Below are 24,351 nucleotides of genomic sequence, written 5' to 3' on the forward strand. Positions count from 1 at the left end.
CACATCGCGGTAGGCCGGAAAAAACAACCCGCCAAGACAGCAACTTGTCAGAAATGATTCACAAAAAACTCCGTCATGTGCAGGTGAGGATAACGTCATTCAGAGCTCAACTTTCCATTATATCACAAACTTTACAGTAATGCCCCCCGCCCTGTATCATACATCTAAAGTTAGGCTAATTAGAGTGCAATATTTCCACTTAAGTGCTCTATTTTTTGCTGGTTTTAAGATAATTTATCTCAGTTTCTGTATTCCGTCACTTTAATTTTTATAGCCTGCAGAGTAGCCCTCTATCTCTTTTTCTTTTTTTCTCCAGATTCCCCTGATAAAGCCACAATCTCAGGGCGCCACACACAGAGAAACTACTGAAATCCCATTAGCATTTTGCTTTCATTATTTTTAATCAAACCCAGAAAACTGACACATATTAATTAATATCCATTACCAGTTTTTTTTTTTTTTTTGCCCCTCTCCCAGAGAAGACGTTGGGGGGAAAAAGAAGCAATTAACTTAACAAAATAATCAAAAAAATTGTTTCAGAAATCCCTGATAAATGTCATGTGAGGTCCCGTCTAAGTGTAAGAAGTGTAATACATTCTTGCTGTCATATTCCATTAAACTGCTATTACAGTCCTGATAGAACTATTAGTCACTACATTATTAATAACATTAATGTATTTACATTTTTGGTTGTACAAGCCTGCTTTCATGCAATAATTTATGAAGCAGATATGTTATAACGTTCCCCATCTCGGCTCTTTTGTGTTTATTATTGATTGTGAAAACAGTCAAAAATCCAAGTCTGCCCTCCCCCCCACCCATCTTAATGTATTGGAGTGGGCTGTTTACATTAAAGGACTGGAATAAAGTGCATTTACATCTGAAGCATAACTTCATAATTTACATTCCAACATTTATTAGAGGTGACAAACGAGCATTTGGTCCACTCGTGCTTTTCCACAATGCAGCACTCATTCAATCCATATAAATTACAGCTGGGCTAGGGAGTGCAAGAGCAAATTATTTTATTATATTTATGCATGTATGACTCTATAGGGGGTTACTAAGACAAACAGGGAATTACTTGATTAGGCCAACTGTGGTTAACAAAGAAAAGAAATATGAGGCGGAGGGTCGGGCCAATCACATTCCAGCATTATTTAAATGTTTGGCCTCAATTCAAAAATCTAAAAAAACACACAGATCTTAGTGTAAAAGCTTACGATCGATAACATTGTTTCATATATAAAAGGAGTAGATTGTTTTATCCTTATTTTACAGTAGACTACTGTGTATTTTATGCAGTATAAAGAGCTCTTTAAAGCATTGCTGTTCTAATAGCTTACGCTGAGCTAGAACTAATATTATTCAATTAAAAGAAACTTGCCTAAAAGGCAGTATTATATTACATAATTAGACAGGGCAGCATTTTCAGAAGTGTAGTTACAAATGCACTGAGGGGATCCCAGCATTTGAACAAATATTCTGGCGCTGTAGGGGAGCTTGCCGACAAATTAACAGCTAATAACTTACTGGGAAGCCAGATAAAAAGAGAAAAAAATGTTCCCCAAAGTGTCAATTACAAATAATTTTTCCTCTGATTTCCCACACTCGTGTAAAGCCTCCATGTGCTAAAAAGCATTTTGAATGGATGTGCCACAATGTGCATGTTGTTCATTTATTCTCTTGTTTTTATTTTTACACAACGGAATTCATTCACGAGGAAATAATTCAGCAGCGGCAGCAGGATTGTTTAGGATGGCTCTGAGAGCGTATGGCTCCCTTGTGAGGGGCACTCGCTGGTCAGAGAGGAGGAGAGAGAGACAGACGGACGGCTTGCAGGGACAAGGGGGGAAATGAAGGGGGATTCAATCAAATTCATGTTCATTAAAATCAGAGGACATCACAAAAATTAGAAAGATGCTGACAAATCAAAGGGTCTCAGTACCTGAATTACCATAGTCATTTACTTATTAAAGCCAGGATGCTTCCTGTCAATCAAGAGCCATCACATTCTCCATTTGCGGGCGGAAAGCCGGCGTAATTGCTTCTCATACTAATCAACACAACTTGTGTAATTATGCCTTGAAAGTGACATTGGAGGCTGAGAGCGATGTGAGCAGTCTTGACAGCGGAGACATCTCAGATTCATCGGGAGATTTCCAGCCTCGCTGCGAGGAGACAAGCCACTCTCAGACCAAGTTACTCACTCGAGCAGTTTACAACCATAAACACAAAGAAAAGACGATAAATCAAGCCGAAGTAATTACAAAGCAGAATGGAAGAGTATAAAGGAAGCTCGGCTCAATAAGGCCACTTTCCCAAGTATATTGAGGCAAAATGACTGCGCTGTAATTAAACCGGTGTCGTATTTCTATCATTTCTTAAGTAAACATATTATGACAGTTCACTAAATTGTGGGAGAATAGGAAATTACAGCTCTGTTACCATGCTGTTTACATTAATGTACTCGCTGAGACGAAAACCCTGCAAATAAATCCCTAAGTATTCATTAAAGTTCATTGAATTCGGCTTAATCACAGACTTTGCATGTGTCTCCAGAATGAACTTTGGGTAAAACTGGCGTTAACATTCCTCCGAGCATTGGAGAACTATCCAAACCATATTCCCAGGCTGCATCTGTCACCAGTCACACTGCGGCCCAGCCGGGGAAGGTCACAGCGAGGTCAAATTACTGCAACAAATCAAGAGCCACGGGGCCACGACATCATGAGACTCTATCTACATAAAATATGCGTATTATTGACACGCGGTTGACAACAGCTTCTTCTTCATTTACTATGAACTTTACAGTGAATTAAAGGATTTTTCAATGCTCTCATGAAAAATCAAAAGGGCGCTATTTGTCGGGGGGGTTCTAGTCCGGCTCAGCACATGAGGCAGAAACCACAAAATAAATAAAACGTATAAAAAGGGTTGGACTCATCTGTGCTCATCGTTTTCAAAGAGCTGGGAGGAACCATCAGGAAAAAAAAGTCACCAACATCAAAAAGAAAGTCGACTGATAACTCTGGCATACTATGAGGGGGAATAAGAGCAATGATTTCATCTGCGAACAGAAACGAAGATGAGAGATTTATGGCTCGTAAAAAAAGTTCAAAAACCAGAAATCCTTGTCTGTGTCATCCCTCGCTCATAACCTCCAAACTTTCACACATGTTGAAGTAAAGAAGAGCTCTTTTGTGGCCAAATACGAGAAAAAACAAGTCGAGTTACCGACATAGAAAAGAGAGGCTTTTACAGGAAAAGCCTGTGTGTGATTCACCCGCCGCGTTCATCTCTAATGAGTCAAAAAGTGTGACCTGCACTTAAACAAGAAGTCACAGCCAGAAGCTGTAAACTCATTTCCCCCCCCCACCCCTATCCGAGCCAGCAACGTCGGCAGGACCTGGAAGATGTGCTCCGAGCATGCACGATAAATCTGACGTGAAATCATAATCATAAAAGCAATTAGCTGACCCTGCGCCACTCGTCCTTGGACATGACAGTGAGAATTCATACAGAGTCCTCTAAGGAGGGCCGGCTGCCGGGTTGGGCGAGGAGGGGGAAAAAGTGCAACACAGCAACAATAAAATGGAGGGCCCTTCCTGTATCATTAACCACCGAAACAAACAGCGCATGATGCACAATGAGCGTTACGTTGAGAAACAGAGAATTGAGCTTTTCAAAAAGAGAAAACTTCCACCACGACCACTGAAACAAACTGTGGTGTGCATGATGTTTCACATGTAAACATATTGAGCATGGGAAATAAAATGCAATGGATCTCATGTCATCACCACATCCTACATCAAAAAAAAAAAAAGTTTGAAATTAAACATAAAAATATGAAGATTGATGCCTTCCACACATGCCTTTTTGTTCTGTGCTTCTGCAGAGCATGTTTACAGTCAACGTGACAGGATGCTGAATCTATTGACTGCGAGATGGCAGGTGATCAGATTTATTCGACTTTTCTCTTTCAAGGAGTGTGTTCGAATCTGAAAAATCTCTCTTCACACACCCTCACAGTCACACACACACATTCAGTAGTTTTCTCGCCATCACTTCCCACCCAGTAATTACAGCGAGGCCGAACTAGTGGCTGCCACCTAGTGACCGTCTTCTCCAATAATCATGAAATATCTCCATGGCTCGCGCCCCCACTCGGACCATAACTCTCCTTTACTGCAGACAGCTCCAATAAAGGATTACAATTACAATTAAAGTAATGAGCAAAGAGGAAAAAAGGAAAATCTCAGAGAAGGTTCCCTCGACTAACTAAATGGTAGCCTAGTTTCTTGACAGAATGGAGTTACCATACCAGACTCATTACCGGCTCCCATTTCTTATTCTGCCCCAATAATTAATTTGGGGCGTGTTGAAACCTGGAGTCCTCAAAAATTAAAATAATGGTTTTGAAAGTGATGAATGCGAAATGAATTGAAATATGAATGATGGAATAAGAGATTAGCTTCTTGTTATTTTTGCTTTATGGTGGTGGGAATGTAAAACGGTTCAAATCACTTAAAATGAACTTGTATTTTCACTTCAGTCGTATAATCCGGTATAATCCGCGGTGGATAGACTGGTGTTAAAAGGACGTACTGTATATTTCCACTAACACATGCTCCATGGGGGGAAGTCATTAAGGACAAAAAAATAACTGAGTCAAGACCCGAGAGTAACCTCTGACTTCCTGGTATCACCACTGTGTTACATTTGTGTTACACCCACGCACAAGTGAAGAAAAAAAAATCTCTTTTTTAGCGCTAACATATGAGGAACATCTGTCTCGTGGGGCTCAGCAGAAGAGCCGTGAGGGAGAGCGAGGTGAAACGAGGAGAAAAAGAAACAGAAAAAGACAACAGGGGACAGTAGTGGCGGCGGCGGCGGCGGCAGAGCCTTCATGACGCTGGCTGGACCGATTACTGTTGGCACGTCCTCTGCCAACCTGCCAGGTCCCCCGCAACTCCTGCACTTAACACACTGTTCCCTTTCCACCTCTCCACCCCCCCGCTATAGTGTGATGGCTATTGCAGAGGGGCTACGGAAATTTGGAGACTGCTGAGCCAAAACAGATCACTTCAAAGCGGCTTATTTAACGCTTGCTAAATTTTTCATCACAGTCGCTTAATATCCTGGGGAAGGGGAGCTTTTGAAGTTGCTGTGAGACCGGGGATGTTCTTCTTACAATTCTTTTCCCCCTCCCATTACCACCCTCCCTCTGCTGTACTAAAACCCCCAAACCTAAATACACACACACACACACACACACACACACACACACTCGGTTAACACTATACATGCACACACACAGAGGTGTGCAAATGGTAGAGATGCACCTCCCGATGCACACATCAACCACACGCTTGTGACAAACGTATGCACTTTCATTTGGGGCCTGTGATTTTTCAGTGTGTGGAGAGTAAAGGACAGGCCTAAATCTACTGTCTAGTTGTGGTTTTCCCTTTTCTTGTTCTGGATGTTCACAATCAAAATCAGTGACAAACTGACTGCAGTCTGATGATTTGATGCTCGTCTTTTAGAGAAGCACCGATACCGGATATCAATATCGATACTGACTCAAATAGCTGGATCAGATATCAGCAACAATGAAGCCAATCTATTCAAACTATGTTTATATACTATATACATTATATACTGGAATTTTAATTCCTGTTTAAGTTTTGAACAATTTGCTGATGTGTGATTTATTATTTTAATAATAAATAACCATTCAATACATTTATATCTATGTGTTTGTTTGTTTCTTTTTTTTATTTTACAAAGTTAAGAAAGCAAAGTTTAAGTTAAGCCTGAAGTTGCCTTACACTTACAAGAATGATCCCAGTCACTTCCAGACAGTGAGGCATACAGCTTATCAATCAAACACTGGTATCGGATCGGTACTCGGTATCGGCCGATACACAAACCCCAGGTATTGCTATCAGGACTGAAAATGTCAGATCGGTGCATCCTTATTTTCTTTGTCATATATGATCTGTGGTTTTTGGACTGATGATCAGATAAAACAAGGAATTTTAAGATGTCATTTTGGACTTGGTAAATTAAAAAGGCTTTTTTTCTATTGAATAGACAAAAGATTAATCAAGAAAATAATCAGCAGATTAATCAATAATGTAAATAATTGTTAGTTGCAGCCCTAACGATTATTTTTATTGTCGATTAATCTGTCGATTATTTTCTCGATTAATCGATTAGTTCTTTGGTCTATAAAATGTCAGAAAATGGTGAAAAATATCAATCAGTGTTTCCTCAAAGCCCAAGATGACGTCCTCAAATGTCTTGTTTTAGTCCACAACTCAAAGATGTTCAGTTTACTGTCATAGAGGAGTAAAGAAACCAGAAAATATTCACATTTAAGCAGCTGGAAATCAGAGAATTTGGACTGTTTTATTTCACTCAGAGCAGTCACATAATTTAAAAAGAAAAAGGATTTACTTAATGCAACTACAATGCAGCTTTTTATGTTGAAGAAAATACAACATTTAAATCTAATATCTAGTCTCATATCTCAGTCTTCTCCGACGCTACTGGATGTCATGTTGACGTATTTCCTGGTTTCAGAACTGACCCTGTTCTCGTATCATGTGATCAGAGGGATTTGTACACATATAATTATTGTTGTGATGTGTTTGGGTGGACGCGAAGGCGACGAGGGCAGAGTGATCGGAGGAGACGAGGGGTGAGTGTGGGGTGTCACTGCAGGGAGAGAGAGCACGGAGACTATAGGGAGACACCGGCGAGAGACTGGCAGGGGTTGTGATGAGTGGAAGGTGGGAGGAGGAGGGGTGGGGGGTTATAGACTGAGACGAAGCAAGCCGGGGTGAAAGCGAGCAAAGAGCAGCGCCAGAGGCAACGGCAGCGGCTGGCAGCGACTGGTATACCAGTCAACCATGGAGCACACACGCTCAACCGCCCTTTTTCCTCTCTCTCTCTCTCTCTCTCTCTCTTTCTCTCTCACTGCAGGTCCAGACCTCCCCCCTCTGGCCTGGATGGTGGCAAAGGGCCGTGGCACCGGCCCCTGAGCTGGGCCCTGCTGCCACAGAGGAGAGCCCACGCCGTGCAGTGTGCCAGGGCCTGCTGATCTGGGCGAGGTGAGTCAGAACCTGTTAACATGACTGGTGTCCCCAGCCTGACACACTGGCTTGTCTGACATGCACATGTGCACATAAATGTTACACAAACGTGTGTGTGCTCTCTCTCTCTCTCCTCCTCTCTCTCTCTCTCTCTGCCCTCCCAACCCTGCCAGCACTCCCTTTCCTCTCATCCAGATAAAATCCTTTCAGACATAAATTTCAATTATTCACCTCATCCAAATAATGCCATGTGACAAGAATTATCCCTACTGTAATAATCCACTTAACTGGGAAAGAGCAGCTCATCAAAAAGAGAAAGGAGAAAAGGGGTTGGAAGTGGTGGTGGTGGTGGTGGTGGTGGTGCGGGGAGACTTGTCAACCAGTCTCGAATCAGGACCCTCATAACAAGAATTCCTTCCCTTTTTTGAGGAGGCAGTCTTGAAGCGCACTGGGATGATGAAATTGAAGTAAATTGAAAGAAAGCCTGGGAGAATGCTCCCACAATCAATAACCCCAGGATTAAATTAGCCTTGGCATGAAGGGATGATGGGGGGGGAGGATGAAGAGTGAATGGTGGTGAATGACATTGAGACATGTAGGCTGAACAATACAGCACTCCTATAACCTGGATGCTGCGTCCATACAAGGACGGGCGAATGCACCTGTGATGTATTCCATCCCACTTAGCAATAAGTTCTGGCTATAAACGTTGTCATCGCTTGAGCCGAGCGATGTCTAACGAACACTTTCCTTCACACATTACTGAAAAACAGCTGATTATGGCTGCAACTAATGATTATTTTCATTGTTGATTAATCGGTCGATTATTGTTTGGTCTTTAAAATGTCTAAAAATGGTGAAAAATGTGTCTCCCAAAGTCCAAGTTGACGTCATCAAATGTCTTGTTTTGTCCACATCTCAAATATATTCACTTTACTGTCATAGAGGAGTAAAGAAACCAGAAAATATTCACATTTAAGAAGCTGGAATCTGAGAATTTAGACTTATTTTCTTAAAAAGAAAATTCTCAAATTGATTATCAAAATAGTTGGCGATTAATTTAGTAGTTGACAACTAATCAATTAATTGTTGCAGCTCTACAGCTGACGTTTATTGTCTTTAAATGTCACTGGCTTTGCATTGGACAACTTATGAGGACTCTGGAGACACTGGGTTAAAAGGGGAACAAAAATATTATTCATATTCCATATTATCTCTATAGCTTATTACTGGATATGTATAACTATGCAACTGTAATGCAGCAATGAAGCAATATGTGCAGGTGCTGTGTCATCAAAATGATATTTCACTTTTCTACTACATGAGTAACTTTGTTTTTTGCAGGTGCAGGGAGGATTGCAGGTTTGAAGTGTGACTATGACACAAAAGTTTGACTATGACTATTGGCAAACTAATACAAAAACATTCTGGGTCATGACCCAAACTGGAAAACAATGGGCCAAACTAAAGACGACAAAGCTATGTGGTAAAAGTTTTACACTAAACATGATTAAAGCAACCGTGAAGCCATTGTGACTGCTAAAATAGACCTTTCCTGCCTGCTTTTTACTCTCTAAAGACAAGGAACATAAAGTACACTCTCATTATGAGCTTCTGGGGACATCAGTGTGGGTGCTAAAGTGACTGGCTGCTAATTGGAAGCCTTCAACACTTGATCTCCCTCGGGAATGTGTAATATCATCTGATTAGCCGAGGAAAAGTAGTTTGTTGATGAAAAGATGAAAACAAATTTCTTTAAGTCACTAGATCATAAAATAACAAACTCACTGTTCCTCAACTGTGCGTCATCGAATGACAAGAGCATGCCGACTTTCATTCTCTCCAAATACTACAGCAGCTGATTTCACAGGTTTGCACACAATCAGTAGCTTAAGTATTTAAAAACTTACATTTTTTTCCATTGAGAATCATGGCATAAAGCATTTATCAATATTTGAAAATGATCATGTAATGAGGAAAACATGGTTTTCTTTATTACATGAGATTAAATTTATATATAAGCACTTATATCAAATAGGCATACTTAAATTCTTTTGTTATTCTAATCTATATTACGTTATCAGTCAAGTAGTTTGTATTAAATACTGGGTACTCACCAGTGCTTCTCTGGGGGGAGCTGCGGCTGCTGCATCACCTCCAGGTGGAAGGCCAAGCTGAGAACATAAACAAACACTTGTATTAGAGCGCCATCTACTGGAGGACAGAGGCTACAGCGATGTTTAGATAGAAGCAGAGGTGGAAAGTAACTAGAACATTTGCTCAAGTACTGTACTTAGGTACAATTTTGAGGTACTTGTACTTTACTACTTTATACTTCTACTCCATTACATCTCATATTGTACTTTTTAACTCCACTATATTTATTTGGCAGCTATAGTCACAAGTTACTTTGCAGATTTAGATTATTAATACAAAATAATCATCAAACTATGATGTATACATTTAAATACCCAGCAGTATATAAAGTAGTTAAAATGAGCTCCACCTTTACCCGCTGCAACATTAAAGTGATGACAACATTAATGCATCAATAGTTATAATCCAATAATATATATATATAATTCTGAAATGGGCTATTCTGCATAATGAGTACTTTTACTTTTGGTACTTGAAATGTATTTTGATGTTAATAATTTTTGTACTTTTTTTTACTGCTCCAATACAATTCCGAGATAAATGTTGTATTTTTTTCTCCACCGCATTAATGTAATACTGTCAGTTACTAGTTGCAGATTTAGATTAGAAATACAAAACATAATCAACAAATAAATTATAATGCACCATCATTGGTTAAGATAAGACTTTATTTAAACTTCAAATTAGTCCCACCGTTACCAGCTGCAACAGTAATGTGATTTATATATAATAATATAATATATACAATTATGAAATGGGCCATTTTGCATAATGAGTACTTTTACTTTTGGTACTTTAATTATATTTTGATGCTGATACTTTTGTTCTTTTACTTGAGTAAAATTTTTAATGCAGGACTTTTACTTGTAACAGAGTATTTGTACACCATAATATTGCTAAGTAAATCTAAGTACTTCTTAGTGGTGACATTTGCAGCAAGCAAATTATTATCTATCCATCTATCTATCTCACAGATTATTGCTTCTGAAATTAACAAAAGACAAACTAAAAAAGTACAAATAATAAAGTCATAACTTCACGAGAAAAAAGTCATGTCCTCCTCCACAAAAGAGTCAGTTTCCCCATCAGGTCCGTGTGGTTCTTTCTTCAGAATAAACGCAGTTTCTTGTACAATCTTTTCAAGGTCCTGATACTGATGATAATGTGGTGCTGATGTGACAAAAGATTAAGTATTTGGTTATTTGTGAAACCTAAACTAAAGTTTAACTGCACAAGATGCTCCACGTTCCTCATTTTCACACAGCTGCTCTATTTCCCCTCTAAAATAACATGTACAATTACTACTTTATAATATTATGACTTTATTCTCATAATTTTACGACTTTTTTTCTCATAAACTTCTGACTTTATTCTCATAATATTACGATGTTTTTCTCATAAACTTCTGACTTTATTCTCATAATATTACGATGTTTTTCTCGTAAACTTCTGACTTTATTTTGATAATTTTACGACTTTTTTCCTCGTAAATCTATGACCTTATTCTTATAATATTTACGACTTTATTCTCATAATTTTACGACTTTTTTCCTCGTAAACTTCTGACTTTATTCTCAGAATATTTACGACTTTATTCTCATAAAATTACGCCTTTTTTTCTCTTAAACTTATGACTTTATTCTCATAATTTTACGACTTTTCTCCTCGTAAATCTATGTCTTTATTCTTATAATATTTACGACTTTTTTTCTCATAAACCTTTGACTTTATTCTCGAAACCTCAGATTTATTTTTTCTCCCTCAAATGTGGCCCTAATACTCAGTCATAGAATGCACCTAAAATCTAGTTCTTAAATTATTATATGCATAAGCATTTGTCTAAACTTGTGCCCCATTTAATACAGAGCAGTAAGGGAAAACATAACCCATAACCTTGATAAATTTGCAATAAGGACTAGATGTTCTTGGACAGATATCTGTCCTCCTGCACCAGTTAATTAATTTCTCAGAAAGTTAATCATTGTTTAGTAAATGTTAACATGCTTGACAATCATTCAGTTGAACTATTCACATTTAATTCTGGATGACATAACTGAAATTAAAAGCATAATAAATGTAGAGGCAAAGTGTAAAGCTGTCCCTGCAGCTACATGTATGAGGCACAACTTTCTATAACATGTGTTTAATGATAAATGCTTGTCAGCAAGTTAAACCAACACAGTTGTTAGCAAAGAGCCAAGTTCAATCCAGCAGACTAGTTGAGGCTTACAGTGACCTTTCCACATCATGTTATTACCTGCTCATAATAACACACAGAGGAGACTACCTGGTCAGGTGGAAGGAGGTACATGTAGTCATGGTGCTAAATAGCTAGACGACCTAGTAAACAAGTTTTAAGTGCAGAAAGCTGGGCCCTTCATGTCAACACCAGCATGTCTGTCTGTCTGTCTGTCTGTCTGTATGCATGTCTGTCTGTCTGTATGCATGTCTGTCTGTCTGTATGCATGTCTGTCTGTCTGTCTGTCTGTCTGTCTGCAGAGGAGAACTTTTGCAGGAGCTAGCTACCTAGCATGCTAACTAGCTAGCAGGCTAGCTGTGGCTAACAGAGCAGTTCAACTAAATAAACTGAAGTCATTAAAGAGTCACAACATCTTAACGCGTTATTAGAGTCCACTGTGGTGTCTGGACACTCAGAGGTACATGTTTAAGTGTTATAAATGTAACCTGTGTTGGAGGATCAGGTTGCTCGGTGGATGCCATCTTCATCTTCATCTTCCTCCTCCTCGGTTAATGCTCTCAGGCTGCTCGATGAGCCGAGATCGACTGCTTTTCCTGGAGGAGACATCAGCAGCCCATAGTCCATATTCATATCTTATAGTATATAGAATATAGTATATAGAATATAGTAGTTTATTGTTATATATTCATAACAGAAAGTGACAGTTTTACTCATCAGAATCTTGTTTATTGCCAGGTGTGTGAGGTACACACTAGGAATTTGCTTTGGTTTTGTTGGTGCAAATAAGCAGTATAATAAAAAAGAATAGATAAAAACGTTAGAATAAAATAAGAATTAAAAAAAAATTCATTGAGTTCAGTGAGCACATCAAAGTTCATATGAAAAGCTTAATTATATTTTGCCTGGAGCCCCTTGTGTTTAAAAGCAAGCACAATATCACCTGGCTTGTTAAAGCAGGGCTCTAGACTAGCTGCGACCAAAATGATCGCATATGCGACCTTTTTTGGGGAGTGCGCGAGTAAAATTTGTACCTAGTGGCATTGTGCGAGGGCATGATCATTACTATTTTGGTAACAAGGTAAGAGCGTTGGATATTGCAGATGAAAGCAGTGCTTTTTGTTCGATGATGAAAATGACTGCGCGTTTTGTGTAGCGCGCAGTTATTATTAAACCTCCGTGACAACATAAACACACGCACACACACACACACACACACAGACACACACACACACACACACACACACATAACATGCACCGCCGGCCTCTGATCTCAGGAGCTGCAGCGTCAACTGGGAATTATTCTCAAGTCAGTGAGTTAAACTTTCTAGTAGTTGCAAGTAACGTTACAGTTATCTAATTTACTATTGTAAACCACTTATTTACTTTGTCTCCTTTGGGTAACAAGACTGCAATGAATGAATTTAGTCAGTACCAACATGCTGCGTCTCTCCTCATGACAGCAGCATCTCCAGCAGCTCCTCCAGCTTTAGGAGCAGCTAGCAGGGCAGGTCCTAACCTTTTGGGGGTCCTATGCAAAATCTTGTTTTTCGACCAAATGCTATTTTTTTTTTCTCACAGCAATATAAAATAGATAATAGAAAGGGAATTATGATTATACATATTATATTTAAATAATCACAATTAATAATTATGTTTTTATGCAAATAACCACTACAGATGGCAATAACAAACCACAGTTAATGGAAAACAGTTCATTTCAGACCCTGCTCACGCACATCACACACTGCAGGGCGCCAAAGTTTCGCTGTTCACCAAAATGAAGCGGTCTATCGTTGATTATTTAAAAAAAACAAATGAGGAGATAAAGGAGGAAGATAAAGGAGGAGAGTCTAACAGACTCAGACACCACCGATGATGAATGTGCAACAGGCAGGGATAGACTGGCTGACAGACAGGTGAAGAAAAAGAAGTACCACTTTCAGCCACAATGGCTAACACAGTACGCGTGGTTACGGTATGAGGGGAACACTGTGCTGTGTTTTTATTGTAGGCAATGTAGTCCATCCGTTGCAGGTAACTCTAAACTCGTTAGTTAAAATATTTTGCAAATATCAAGTTTCGAGGCATTGTCAATGTTTCACTGGGGTATGTAAATTAAGACAACTATTTAATAGCATGCAAGGTCATTGATTAATACCATGCTGTAACCCAAAAAAAAGGGTGCGACCAAATCATGTGCTTGTGCGACCAACTGAGAAAGTTGGTAGCACCAGTGCTACCAGTGGAAAAGTTAGTTTAGAGCCCTGTATTATTATTATTATTATTATTATTATGATGATTATGATTATAATCATCATAATAATTATGATGATTATAATAATCATAATCATCATAATAATAATAATAATAATAATAATAATAAACGTAGGCTTATCAGCTTTATTGGCCAAGTATGTGCAATAAAAATAATAATACACAAATTAAAAACATCATTGTTTGTTTATTTATACATATGAAAAATTAAAAATATACATAATATAATATAATATAATTTGCAAGGGGAAGAATTGCCTAAAAACCCTCCAAGGGCTTGAAAAGTTGGATTCTCCAGGCAGCATATTGAATGAAATAATTACAGTAATGTAATATACACGATTTGTATGCATTTATCAATAATTTTAGACAAAGTGAAACATAGTGAAAAAAAACCAAAAAAAAAAACAGTAGGCTACTTGACAACAATGCATCTCATAAACACCCATTGAAATATCAAGAAGAGTCATTCATAATTCACTGTCAAAAACTAACTTAAGCGCATATGCTCATGTGATATGGCATAGAGTTTTCATAAGACAAGAAAGAAAGAATAGAGAGAAAATAAACACAAATATTGAAAAAAATGCAAATCAAGTGATACTCGTAATAGGCCTTTAGACTTGTACGACACAGGGAAATATTGTTTGAACCTATCTTATATAGGCAGTCCATATGTAAAATATTGGTTGGTTAGAAGAAGTGATTTCAGGGATCTTTTAAAATGCTGTGGAGACATGTTCAAAAAAATGTAAAGGCAGAGAATTCCATATTTTGGACCCTCGGTAGAATAAACTAAACTGAGATTGGGAAGTACGGGAGTGAGGGGTGTCTAAGGAAATTATTTAGTAAAACTAGGCCTATATTTTGAGACGGGGCCCCTCTACAAGATGGTCCCAAATAATGCAGGAACAGCACTTTATGATGCTTATTGTTTCAGGAGATACTGTGCTTAAGTTGTGCATTTTCCTACTCAAATTTGAAATCTATCGGGCTCCTAATTCTGTGGGTCTTGAGCAGTTGTCCACTTTATCCGTTTGATAATCCAGCCTCGCCTCGCAGTCCGACTGCTCCAAGACAATCCTGTCACTCAAGGCCGGTGTGACTGATATATCCCTTTATAAGCCGTAATAACAATGGAACATTAATCTTCATAATCGCCACCAAGTGACACATTAAAAGAAGTGAAATTAGCTGCTGCGACCATAATGTCTCGTGGAAAGACAATGCTGTCTTTATATTTCCCGAGAGAAGTTGACAGACATATTTCAAGACTCCATTGAAGACAGAGGTCACTCCCTATTTATTATAGGCCTATAGCGGACTACATTTACTGTCCACCATTTTATTTGAGATTCTGTCTAGACTATCCACCATATGAAGTTTAAACAATGGAACAAAAAAGTAGTGTCCATGGCATAGACAGGTGTTGGTAGATTTGGAATTACTTTACCTTAAGTCAAGAAATAAAAGTGCAGATTTAGTGGGTTAGTTTTGTGGTTAGGCTATAATGAATGTAAATATAATATAGCCTACAACAGGCATTGTACATGCCGCTTTTTACCTTTGGATCGAAATATCCAATAATACAGGTTCTGAAGTTCCTGAGATATGCAAACAAACATTTTTAAGTGTGTTGAGATGCACCACCCTTTTGATGGCTTTGGTATGATTTAACAAAGCTAACCAAATAAAGTTCTAGTCTATAGCGACTCAGACTCTACTGTGTCCAGTCTTTAGTCAGGGGCGTCCAATAATATTCAGGATTTACTATTTTAAATAGAGTGGGTATTGTGAAAAATAGGGAAGGAAAGATAGGACACAGCAGCCTAGTCTGAACGGTACACTTCCTGGTCTCTGTGAATACAGGTACCAGAAACATGTGGAACATGTAGTTGTTAGTTAAAGGAAATATTCAGAGATTTAGGACATGATGGAAGAAATTAAAAGATGAGGGCTAACAGGAGCAGTATTAAAGAGCATACTGGAGTAAGAAAAGTCTGACAAGCTCTGTAGGACACTGTAGGAGTTAACTAACTCCAGAAGATGGCAATAATATTAAAAAACGTATTTTGCCAAGAAGTGAAAGTCAATTGTTCAACATCCGTGCCCAGCAGCAACGTTTTTTTTATTTTTATTCTATTGTCATATTCTACCGAAATGACCTATGTTGAACAATAAAATATTTTATTATAAACACCATAAATAACAGTCAATAAGTACTTCATTACAAAAATGCATTGATGAATTCATAAATAAATAATGGAATTTAAAATTATATTTGAAAATGCAGTTTAAAAAGAGAAATAAATAGCTGGATTCACAAATTGAATTAAGAATACAGGTTTTAATCAGGCATTTAAAAGGGCAACTTCTTTTCTCATTTGCATTTCCCTGCTGCTTTTACTAAATGTATTAACTAAATCATGTAGCTTCCCCATTTAGCTTTAGCTGTTTTTTTTGTAAATCCCTTTTTAAATTTGAACTGTTTATTGATGGATTAATATTACATTTGTAAATCATTTTTTATAATTCTTCTTTTTATTCACCATTAAAATGTCAAATAATGAATTACTTTGAAATTTAGTCCATTTATTATATTAATTAAATTATTATATTATTATTATATTTATTATTATATTAATATTATTATTGTTGTTATTATTATTATTATATTATATATTATATATATTATTATATATTATATTATTATATATTAGATATATTATATTATATATTATATATTATATTATTATATATTATATATATTATTATATATTATATTATTATATATTATATATTATATTATTATATATTATATATTATATTATTATATATTATATATATTATTATATATTATATATTATTATATATTATATTATTATATATTATATATTATATTATTATATATTATATATTATATTATTATATATTATATATTATATATTATATTATTATATATTATATATATTATTATATATTATATATTATATTATTATATTATTATATATTATATATTATATTATTATATATTATATATTATATATTATATATTATATTATTATATATTATATATATTATTATATATTATATATTATATATATTATTATATATTATATTATTATATATTATATATTATATTATTATATATTATATATATTATTATATATTATATATTATATACTGCCGTTAGAGAGACCTCAAAGAAGAAGATTTTTATTTATTTTGTTTTGTGTGTGTTTTTCTTTGATTATTAATATTATCATTTCATTATTACTTTATGTACCTAGTGATATAAAGTAATCCATGACAATATCTACTGCTCCACACTCCGGCACAGCAGGTGGTGGTATTCACCTTCTGAGTGACAGAAGAAGAAGAAGCCTCAGCGGCGGTTCCGTGTTCGAAAGAGGAGACAGAAGAGACAGAAGATAGAAGACGAGAGAACTACTGTCAGTCATTAGCCAGTGTTGAGTTAAAGAGGAAGAATAAAAGCCATTAAAAGCCTATAATGACAGATAGGAAGCCGTGTAAGGTGTGTAACTTCAGCCGACAGAGATCCTACGGGCTGGCTGTTCCCTCTCTGGACGAGCTGAAGGTAAAAGGTGAGTAGAGTTATAATAAACAGGCTTTAACTTCTGACTGGAGAGTTACATGACTTCCATTTGATTAAAACTGTATTATAAAAGATACATTTAACACTGTATTAGTGTATTTAACAGTCACATTAGTGAATTAGGTGTGTAAAGTGATATTAAAGGTGTTGCTCTCTAATGTGATGTGATGTTTTCAGCCACTATTGTTACCATAGTTTCGATTTTGCTGCATAGTTTTAGCTGAACTTGCTTATCTGTGCTGATCACGGAAGAGCTGAGTGGAGCAACATTTCCATCGTGTTGTAACTCGCAGAGGAGCTGAACATGAGAAGAAGTCAGGACTGACTCATTCCTGGGATGCTAGTCAGCAGGCGTTGCCCACATCAATATGCACACTTCAATGCACACTTCAATGCACACTTCAATGCACACTTCAAGCTCTCTAATAATAATATATCTAAAATACTAACTCTACATGGGCAGAGTGTGTTATTGTTTTATTTAAACCATCTACATCTTGGATAGCCTATATAGATGTGTTTTAGATCTTGATAAAGTCCTGTAACTGGAGACCAAACTAAACCTGGAAAACTTCCATTCAATTCAAATGTTGACCTTTTACATAAAGTTATAGATAGATAGATAGATAGATAGATAGATAGTAACTTTATTGATCCCGAGGGGAAATTGAAGTTTCCAGCATCACAGTTCCATAGTGCAAAAACATATTAGTAAAAAGGCAGTAAAAAAGTTAGTAGTGCAAAGTACAAAAGATATACCAGATATAAAAATACAAGATGAAGAAAAACTGTTAAAAGTGAATATAGTGCAGGGTAACAGATATGATACGACTATTAAAAAGTGAATATAGTGCAGAAGAGACTGTTAAAAATTAGTATAGTGCATTATTATCTGTCCTGCAGACCGTACATAAAAGTTACAAATGTGTTGTTACATGCAGTACTGGATGTTGTACCTTCCTTTTAAACGGCCTCAGAGCATATACAGTACATACATACAAAAAAAAACAATAGTAATGTGAGCAGCTCAGTTGAAACCATAAAGGGTTTCATTGGATCCTTCACATGTGAATTCAAATATCAGATTCAGTGGAGACTGAAACTAAAACTACCAGAAGCAAAACCACCAGACACATTGGTGAAATATGGATTTATAATTAATATACATACTTTTAAATAAATACTTTTTTGTTAGGTTGGCAGAGAGAGTGAGAACAAACACTCGAGAGGGGTGACAAACAGGGACAGCTGTGATGAAAGAAGAGGTGGCAGCTTAGATGGATTGAGTTGTTTACAGAAGAACGTCGGTATTTGCTTGAATACTTGAACGATCAGGTGGTGTGTGGGAGTTGTTGTTACTGCCTGAAATATTTATTTAGCTTGTATAACTTTGGGACTGATTGTCCTGGTTGTTCTGCTATGAATAGGCACAGAGGCGATATGAAAATTTCATGTCACAATTCATTCATATTCATAATATTATCTCTAGGGCTGTTTCCTGAATACCATATTTTGGGCTTCGAAGCTTCGGGTGAGAAATATTCGAAGGTATTTGAAGCTTCGGGACAGCATCCGATATCCGATATCCGATATCCGATATCTGTCTCAGAATAACTAATAATGATTAATGTTGAGTATGACTAATGAATAATGTTGTGGGATTAGTCTTTATTTCATGTGCTATTTGGGGATTTTTGAATTATTATTACATACTTATATTTAAAAAAAAAACGAAGCATTCGAATACTGATTTGGAGGTCGATTACCATGGCAACGGTTGAAGCATTCAGGTCAGCCCTAATTATTTCGATAATCATCAAAATATGCTCTAATAATGTCACTAAAACATACTGGAATCACTTTACATGGTTAAGAAACTTTTTATTTATACTTTTTTATGTTTAATATTTATAATATACTCTTTTTAGTGAAAAAAATCATAAATCACACATTCCCCCTGCATAAATAAAGGATAATAAATAAATAAAAACATATTAATGTTGTGTGAGTCTGTTGTTTCTTACATGATAATTCATGTATTTTTTAAAATCAGGCTTTATTTTTCCACTTCTCTACCATGATAGCGAGCTATAGGCCGCTTTTTCAAGTCACTCATGTGAGGATATTCACGATTATCCCGATAATGGAAATTCACCACAACCAACTTATTGAGTGTTTTTTTTTATCGCGATCCGCAATAAAGTCCTATATCCCATCCCTAGCTTGGTGTTGTCACCATACTTGAATTTCTAACTTTAATATAATATATTGAAAAATATTTTTTCCGATACCACGGGGAAAAATTGACGAAATCAAACTTTAGATTTTTACGTAAAGATAAATAGCAGTGTGTGTCAACTCGCTGTTTGAGAGAAGAGAGAACAGAAAGAGCAGCTGGTACCTGAGTATTGATACTGCAGAAAAGGAGTATTGAAACCGGTTTGGCACTGGTGATAAAGGATATTCACATAAGATCTGTCTTTTTCTGTCCTTCTTCCCACAGGCAGCGAGTTTCTTGGGTTCAGCCCCAGCGAGCCGGTCACAGTGGTCCTAGATGACGATGGGACGATCGTACAGGACCAGGCGTACTTCCTGTGTTTACCTCTGAACACAAAGTTCATGCTGTTACATGAAAGAGAGAAATGGGTTCCAGTTCGCAAGAGTAAGCACGTTTACTTCTGTCTGTGATTCTTATGATTTTAACGTGTGTTTTGGTACTAATGTCCTTGTCCTTGTAGTGGATGGGGGCACGGCCTGGATGGCCAGGGACTCTTTGGTGCTGGAGGCCGATTCTGTGGACTTTGCTGCTGCAGCACCCTGGTGGAACTTGTCTCAGCAGCTGAAGCAGGACCTCGCCAGCATCATCCTCATGTCTGAGGCAGACTTACAGGTACCAGCATCACTCCTCTATTTCACACAACAGTGTTGGCTGTCATGTCTATCCCAGAGTGCAATAAGGAAATAGTACTACTCACAAACCACTTTCCTCAGTTGTGACCATCAGCTTTTTAATCTTTGTCCTGTTAAAAAGGATATGGCTGATAATATTCTGTATTCTTAATATCAACAAATCCCATGGAAAGACAAACAATATTTATCCCACTAACAAGTATTATCTGTGTGGTTAAAGTCTGATAGCTTATTCCTTTTTGCCATGGTCACAAACAGGCTCAGGGAATCTGGCCAAGAGGGAGTCCACGCAAGAGATTTACTTTAAAATTATTTATTAAACTAAAGTTAACACAAAACAGTTACCAAGTAAGAGCTAACCAAAGTAGCATACCCCCAGGGTTCCTCTAAAATAAAACAAAGGCTCACTGGCCAACCAAATCATCTCAACGCATACACACAGGGAGGAAACCTAGCTACATCAGCAAAGCTCGCACAAAACCAAACAGAATGAGTTGTAGCACTTAACTACCAAAGCTGCTTGACCAAGCTAGACAGCTAAGGCTTTATTTAACCTCACCAAACAAGTCTCCATCCTGGACGAGTTCACGTTTGTCACAAACAAGCTCAGGGAATGTGACGAGAAGATCCACGTAAGAGATTTACTTAAAAGAAGTTATTAAACTGAGACTAACACAAAACAAATAATGGAGCAGGTACATCAGCAATGAAAGCAGTGCATGGATATAAGTTTATGTTCTGGAGGTGCTGAAGGTGCAGAACCAAAAGAGACAGTGAGCACAGAGGCCAGCATTTACAGCTCAAGGGCCCAGCTGAGTCTAATCAGCTGACGACCCTCCCACGTCAGCCAATTGCGTGGCGAGTTTGGTCAGGACAGCCTCCAAGACTGGGAGGGGCGTCGCACCATAGACCTCCATTGTTATCCACAAATGATTTAAAAACACATTCAGTAAAATGGGCACTGTTGTTTATTATTAGTCCATCTCGCATACACTGTCCATAAATACTCACTAACGTGTGTTAAACTGCAACTAAAATAGTCTCCAACAAACGCACCATTTACTCCTGTTTGAGTAACGTTTGCTCAAGACTACAGTACCCAGCTGTTTTTAGGAAATTACTGAGCCTTTTAATAAATGATGTTAGCTATTTTTAAATATTTACGTTGTCAGTAGGAACCTAATGGTATCACAGAGAAGGTTACTCCCAGAGTTTGATCTGTTACCCTCATGTTGTCGTTTTAAAGTGCCTGTTATGAGGACCAAGAGATATAATGTCTCCTTTGTCCCTGCTGCCATTTACATGTTAAACAGCAGATAGAAGCCTATTAAACGTCTCTGTAAATTTCTCGTTTGTTATTAGATTGTTGACTTGTACTTCAAGTACTTCCTGCTGAACCACTCTGTAAACTATGTCCTGTTGTGCGTTGTTGCTGTCCATCAGTGTTCAGGGTTTTTTGTTGTTTTGTTCGTAACCTGGCTGCAAACAAATTAGGGAAGTCAGAAAGTATTGAGAGACGGACTAACACATTGTTGCTTCTGGTCTTTTATTGGGATTTGTTGACAATAAGAAAAACATATACTAACACCAGCTGTATCCTTTAAAGCTAAAATAGGTAACATTTGCCTTATGGCAGGATAAGTTCACAGTGTAATATTTCTCATCTTGTGAGTTGTTCACTTTAAAACTTCATTTAGACTAAAAAAAAAAGCAAAAGGTGAACGCAAGCAATCTTCAATAAAAAATTAAATATTTGAGAAGATTTTATCTGCTATACGTTTAGCTTTGTTGTTCATTCCCTCCTTGTTTTGTTCCAGTATTTGTTGTTGCTGTGAAGCACCACATAGACATACTGTAGTGTTCTCAATGTTGTAGAGTATTAAAGCTTTGTGTCCCCTGCTGTTCCAGACCTTAGTGGACGTCCCGGTCCCTGAGCTGGCCTCTGCTCTGGGCTTCCGAGAGAAGAAGGCCGAGGACCTGCAGGAGACGCTGCAGAGGGTTTTGGACCGACGAGAAGAGGAGAGGCAGTCCAAGGAGCTTCTCCAGCTCTACCTCAAAGCTGCAGAGAAAGAGGACGGACAGCAGGAAGAGCCGAGCCAGCCCGGCCAGGAAGGTACGACGGAGTGTGTGCCACCGTGTCGTGGTTTTCATTTTTACAATTTAACATAATCTTAAACATTTCATTCTTGGGTTACCCTCTTTCTTTTATTTGTTTTAATCTTTATTGTATTGTTTGGATTTTTTTTTTTATTACATAAATCAGATTATAACAATAATATAACAATATTTTAATAATAATAATATATAATATTTTTATATAGGATGTTTGTTTGCTGTAAAAAGAGTCTTAAAATATCAGAGGTGCTCATATATCTTCTTCTATTCTATAAAAAATTAGATGGATAGCTGATCAATAAGCATGAGTACAACATCCAACATAATAATCAATATTAACCCGTTTAGCCCTGCAGGAAGGTAATGACCCAGAAACTGGTTGTTCTGTGGACAAGGGTCAGGGACACCGCTGACAAAAGCTTAATCAACATATAGGGCTAGCACAAAAATAGGTTCTGAGGAATCAAGAAATCTAAAAAATAATTGTTGATAAATATCCTAATATGTATTTTTTTTAAGAACTAAATCCACTATTTGTATTCAATCGATCAGTATTTTAACACATCCATACTCACATGCTTTAGTTTTTGTATGTGCAGAGTGCAAAGCATGTAATCACGAAAAGAAAATCAATCAAACAGGAAGAATTCTGTAAAAAAAAAAGCATGAAAACAACTGTAGATATTGTCTCTTAACATGTTATTTTAACACTGATAAATCAGTAATCAGTCTATTGTCCCTCTGGTGCCTCATTGTGTTTAGATGGCTCATAAGAGAAGAGCTGTGTTTGTGCATGTTGGCCACTAGGTGGAACTATTGTTGCTGCTGAATAATCCCACCTCTTGAAGAGATCTATTGCAACTACACACTTATACAACAAATGATCCTGAAATCTATTTTAACGTGTGTCAGAGGCTGCAGACGAGGTGGACGCGATGGAGGTGGACCCTGCGTCCGGATTCATGTCCAGGACGCTGATGGTCCTGAAAGGCAAAACAAGCCCAGAGACCAGACTCTCCACTGAGGATCTGCAGGTAATACACTCACACACACACCACTGATATCCGGTCTGCTTTAAAACTTGTGCATCTCATGCTGTAACGTAACCCTAACCAAGTCTAATAAGCAGCTGCAGAAATGATGAAGCAATTATGGAAAACTGCAAGTCCCGACACAACGCATCCATACTTGATTAGTGACTCATATAATCAGTTTTGCTTACGCAAGGAGAACAAAATAGCAGAAGCACCTTTCAATATAATTCAGTCAAATAGCGTCGACTGTTCTCTGACTCAGTACCAACAAAAACATTATAATCCTGATTGGATTGCAATAGTTTGTACATGTGCATCTAAAAACGGCAAGTCAGTATAAAGTCTCACATGTTCCCACGTGTCTTTAGATGGTCGTGAGCAGAGGGGTGGAGGCTATGGAGCAGGTGCTGGGCTGGGACACGGCGAGGACGTCCGCGCTGCTGCAGGCCTGCGAAGCCGAGCTGACCGGACGTCTCCAGCAGGTTCAGGCCGTGCAGTCCGTCAGGAGCAACGCACAGCTGGACGGCAGCCAGCAGTCCGGCGAGCAGAGAACGGCGGAGGAGGAGGGTGTAGAAACGCCAGCCCGAGGCGGCGGCGACTAGACCGACGCTTCGCCTGAGCAGAGACTGATAAGAATTCACACAACCTGCCTCGGGGTCAGAAGAACGGGGTTTACCCTGCCGATAATATCCACAACGCTGGAAGCCATGAATGTTAATGATGTTGACTTTTTGTACAACTTGTAAACCACTTGAATGCTTTTGGCTTCAAGAGGAAGTGGAGTCATTTGCACAAGTCATGTTTATCAAAGACATGCTGGCGTTAACCACTGGCTTCAACTTTCTACTGGCTCCGTATTTTGATGAGGGCCAGGCTGTGAAAATAATCACACGTAAACATATCCATATGAAACTTTAGGGAAATATGCTCATTCACTTTGTT

General features: G+C 37.6%; 2 protein-coding genes across 3 annotated transcripts in view; one reads left to right on the forward strand and one right to left on the reverse strand.

Annotated features, from left to right (window-relative positions):
* The window catches only part of pex14 (peroxisomal biogenesis factor 14), a 69,574-nt gene extending 48,632 nt beyond the window's left edge, over window positions 1-20,942 (reverse strand). For both annotated transcript variants that reach the window (XM_037772606.1, XM_037772605.1), the window contains exons 1-3: window positions 20,820-20,942; window positions 11,946-12,053; window positions 9,221-9,277 (exon numbers count right to left, since the gene is read on the reverse strand). In XM_037772606.1, coding sequence (XP_037628534.1) covers window positions 9,221-9,277; window positions 11,946-11,993 — 105 coding nt within the window. In that variant the 5' untranslated portion in view covers window positions 11,994-12,053; window positions 20,820-20,942. The remainder of the gene's footprint in view (window positions 1-9,220; window positions 9,278-11,945; window positions 12,054-20,819) is intronic.
* On the forward strand, window positions 17,090-24,253 carry dffa (DNA fragmentation factor, alpha polypeptide). Its single transcript, XM_037772607.1, has 6 exons — window positions 17,090-17,339; window positions 19,854-20,012; window positions 20,089-20,240; window positions 22,169-22,373; window positions 23,288-23,409; window positions 23,778-24,253. Exons 1-6 carry the CDS (start codon window positions 17,246-17,248, stop codon window positions 24,009-24,011), a joined length of 966 nt encoding a protein of 321 aa, XP_037628535.1. The 5' UTR covers window positions 17,090-17,245; the 3' UTR covers window positions 24,012-24,253.
* The last annotated feature ends 98 nt before the right edge of the window (window positions 24,254-24,351 follow it).

The sequence above is a fragment of the Sebastes umbrosus genome, chromosome 6 (assembly GCF_015220745.1).
Source record: "Sebastes umbrosus isolate fSebUmb1 chromosome 6, fSebUmb1.pri, whole genome shotgun sequence".
Lineage (NCBI taxonomy): Eukaryota > Metazoa > Chordata > Actinopteri > Perciformes > Sebastidae > Sebastes > Sebastes umbrosus.

What these genes read in the sequence shown, in the direction of transcription:
- dffa (XM_037772607.1), top strand. Translation starts at nt 17,246, where the DNA reads ATGACAGATAGGAAGCCGTGTAAGGTGTGTAACTTCAGCCGACAGAGA. An exon ending in GGACGAGCTGAAGGTAAAAG is followed by an intron (nt 17,340 to 19,853) that starts GTGAGTAGAGTT and finishes TTCTTCCCACAG; the next exon opens with GCAGCGAGTTTCTTGGGTTC. An exon ending in ATGGGTTCCAGTTCGCAAGA is followed by an intron (nt 20,013 to 20,088) that starts GTAAGCACGTTT and finishes TTGTCCTTGTAG; the next exon opens with TGGATGGGGGCACGGCCTGG.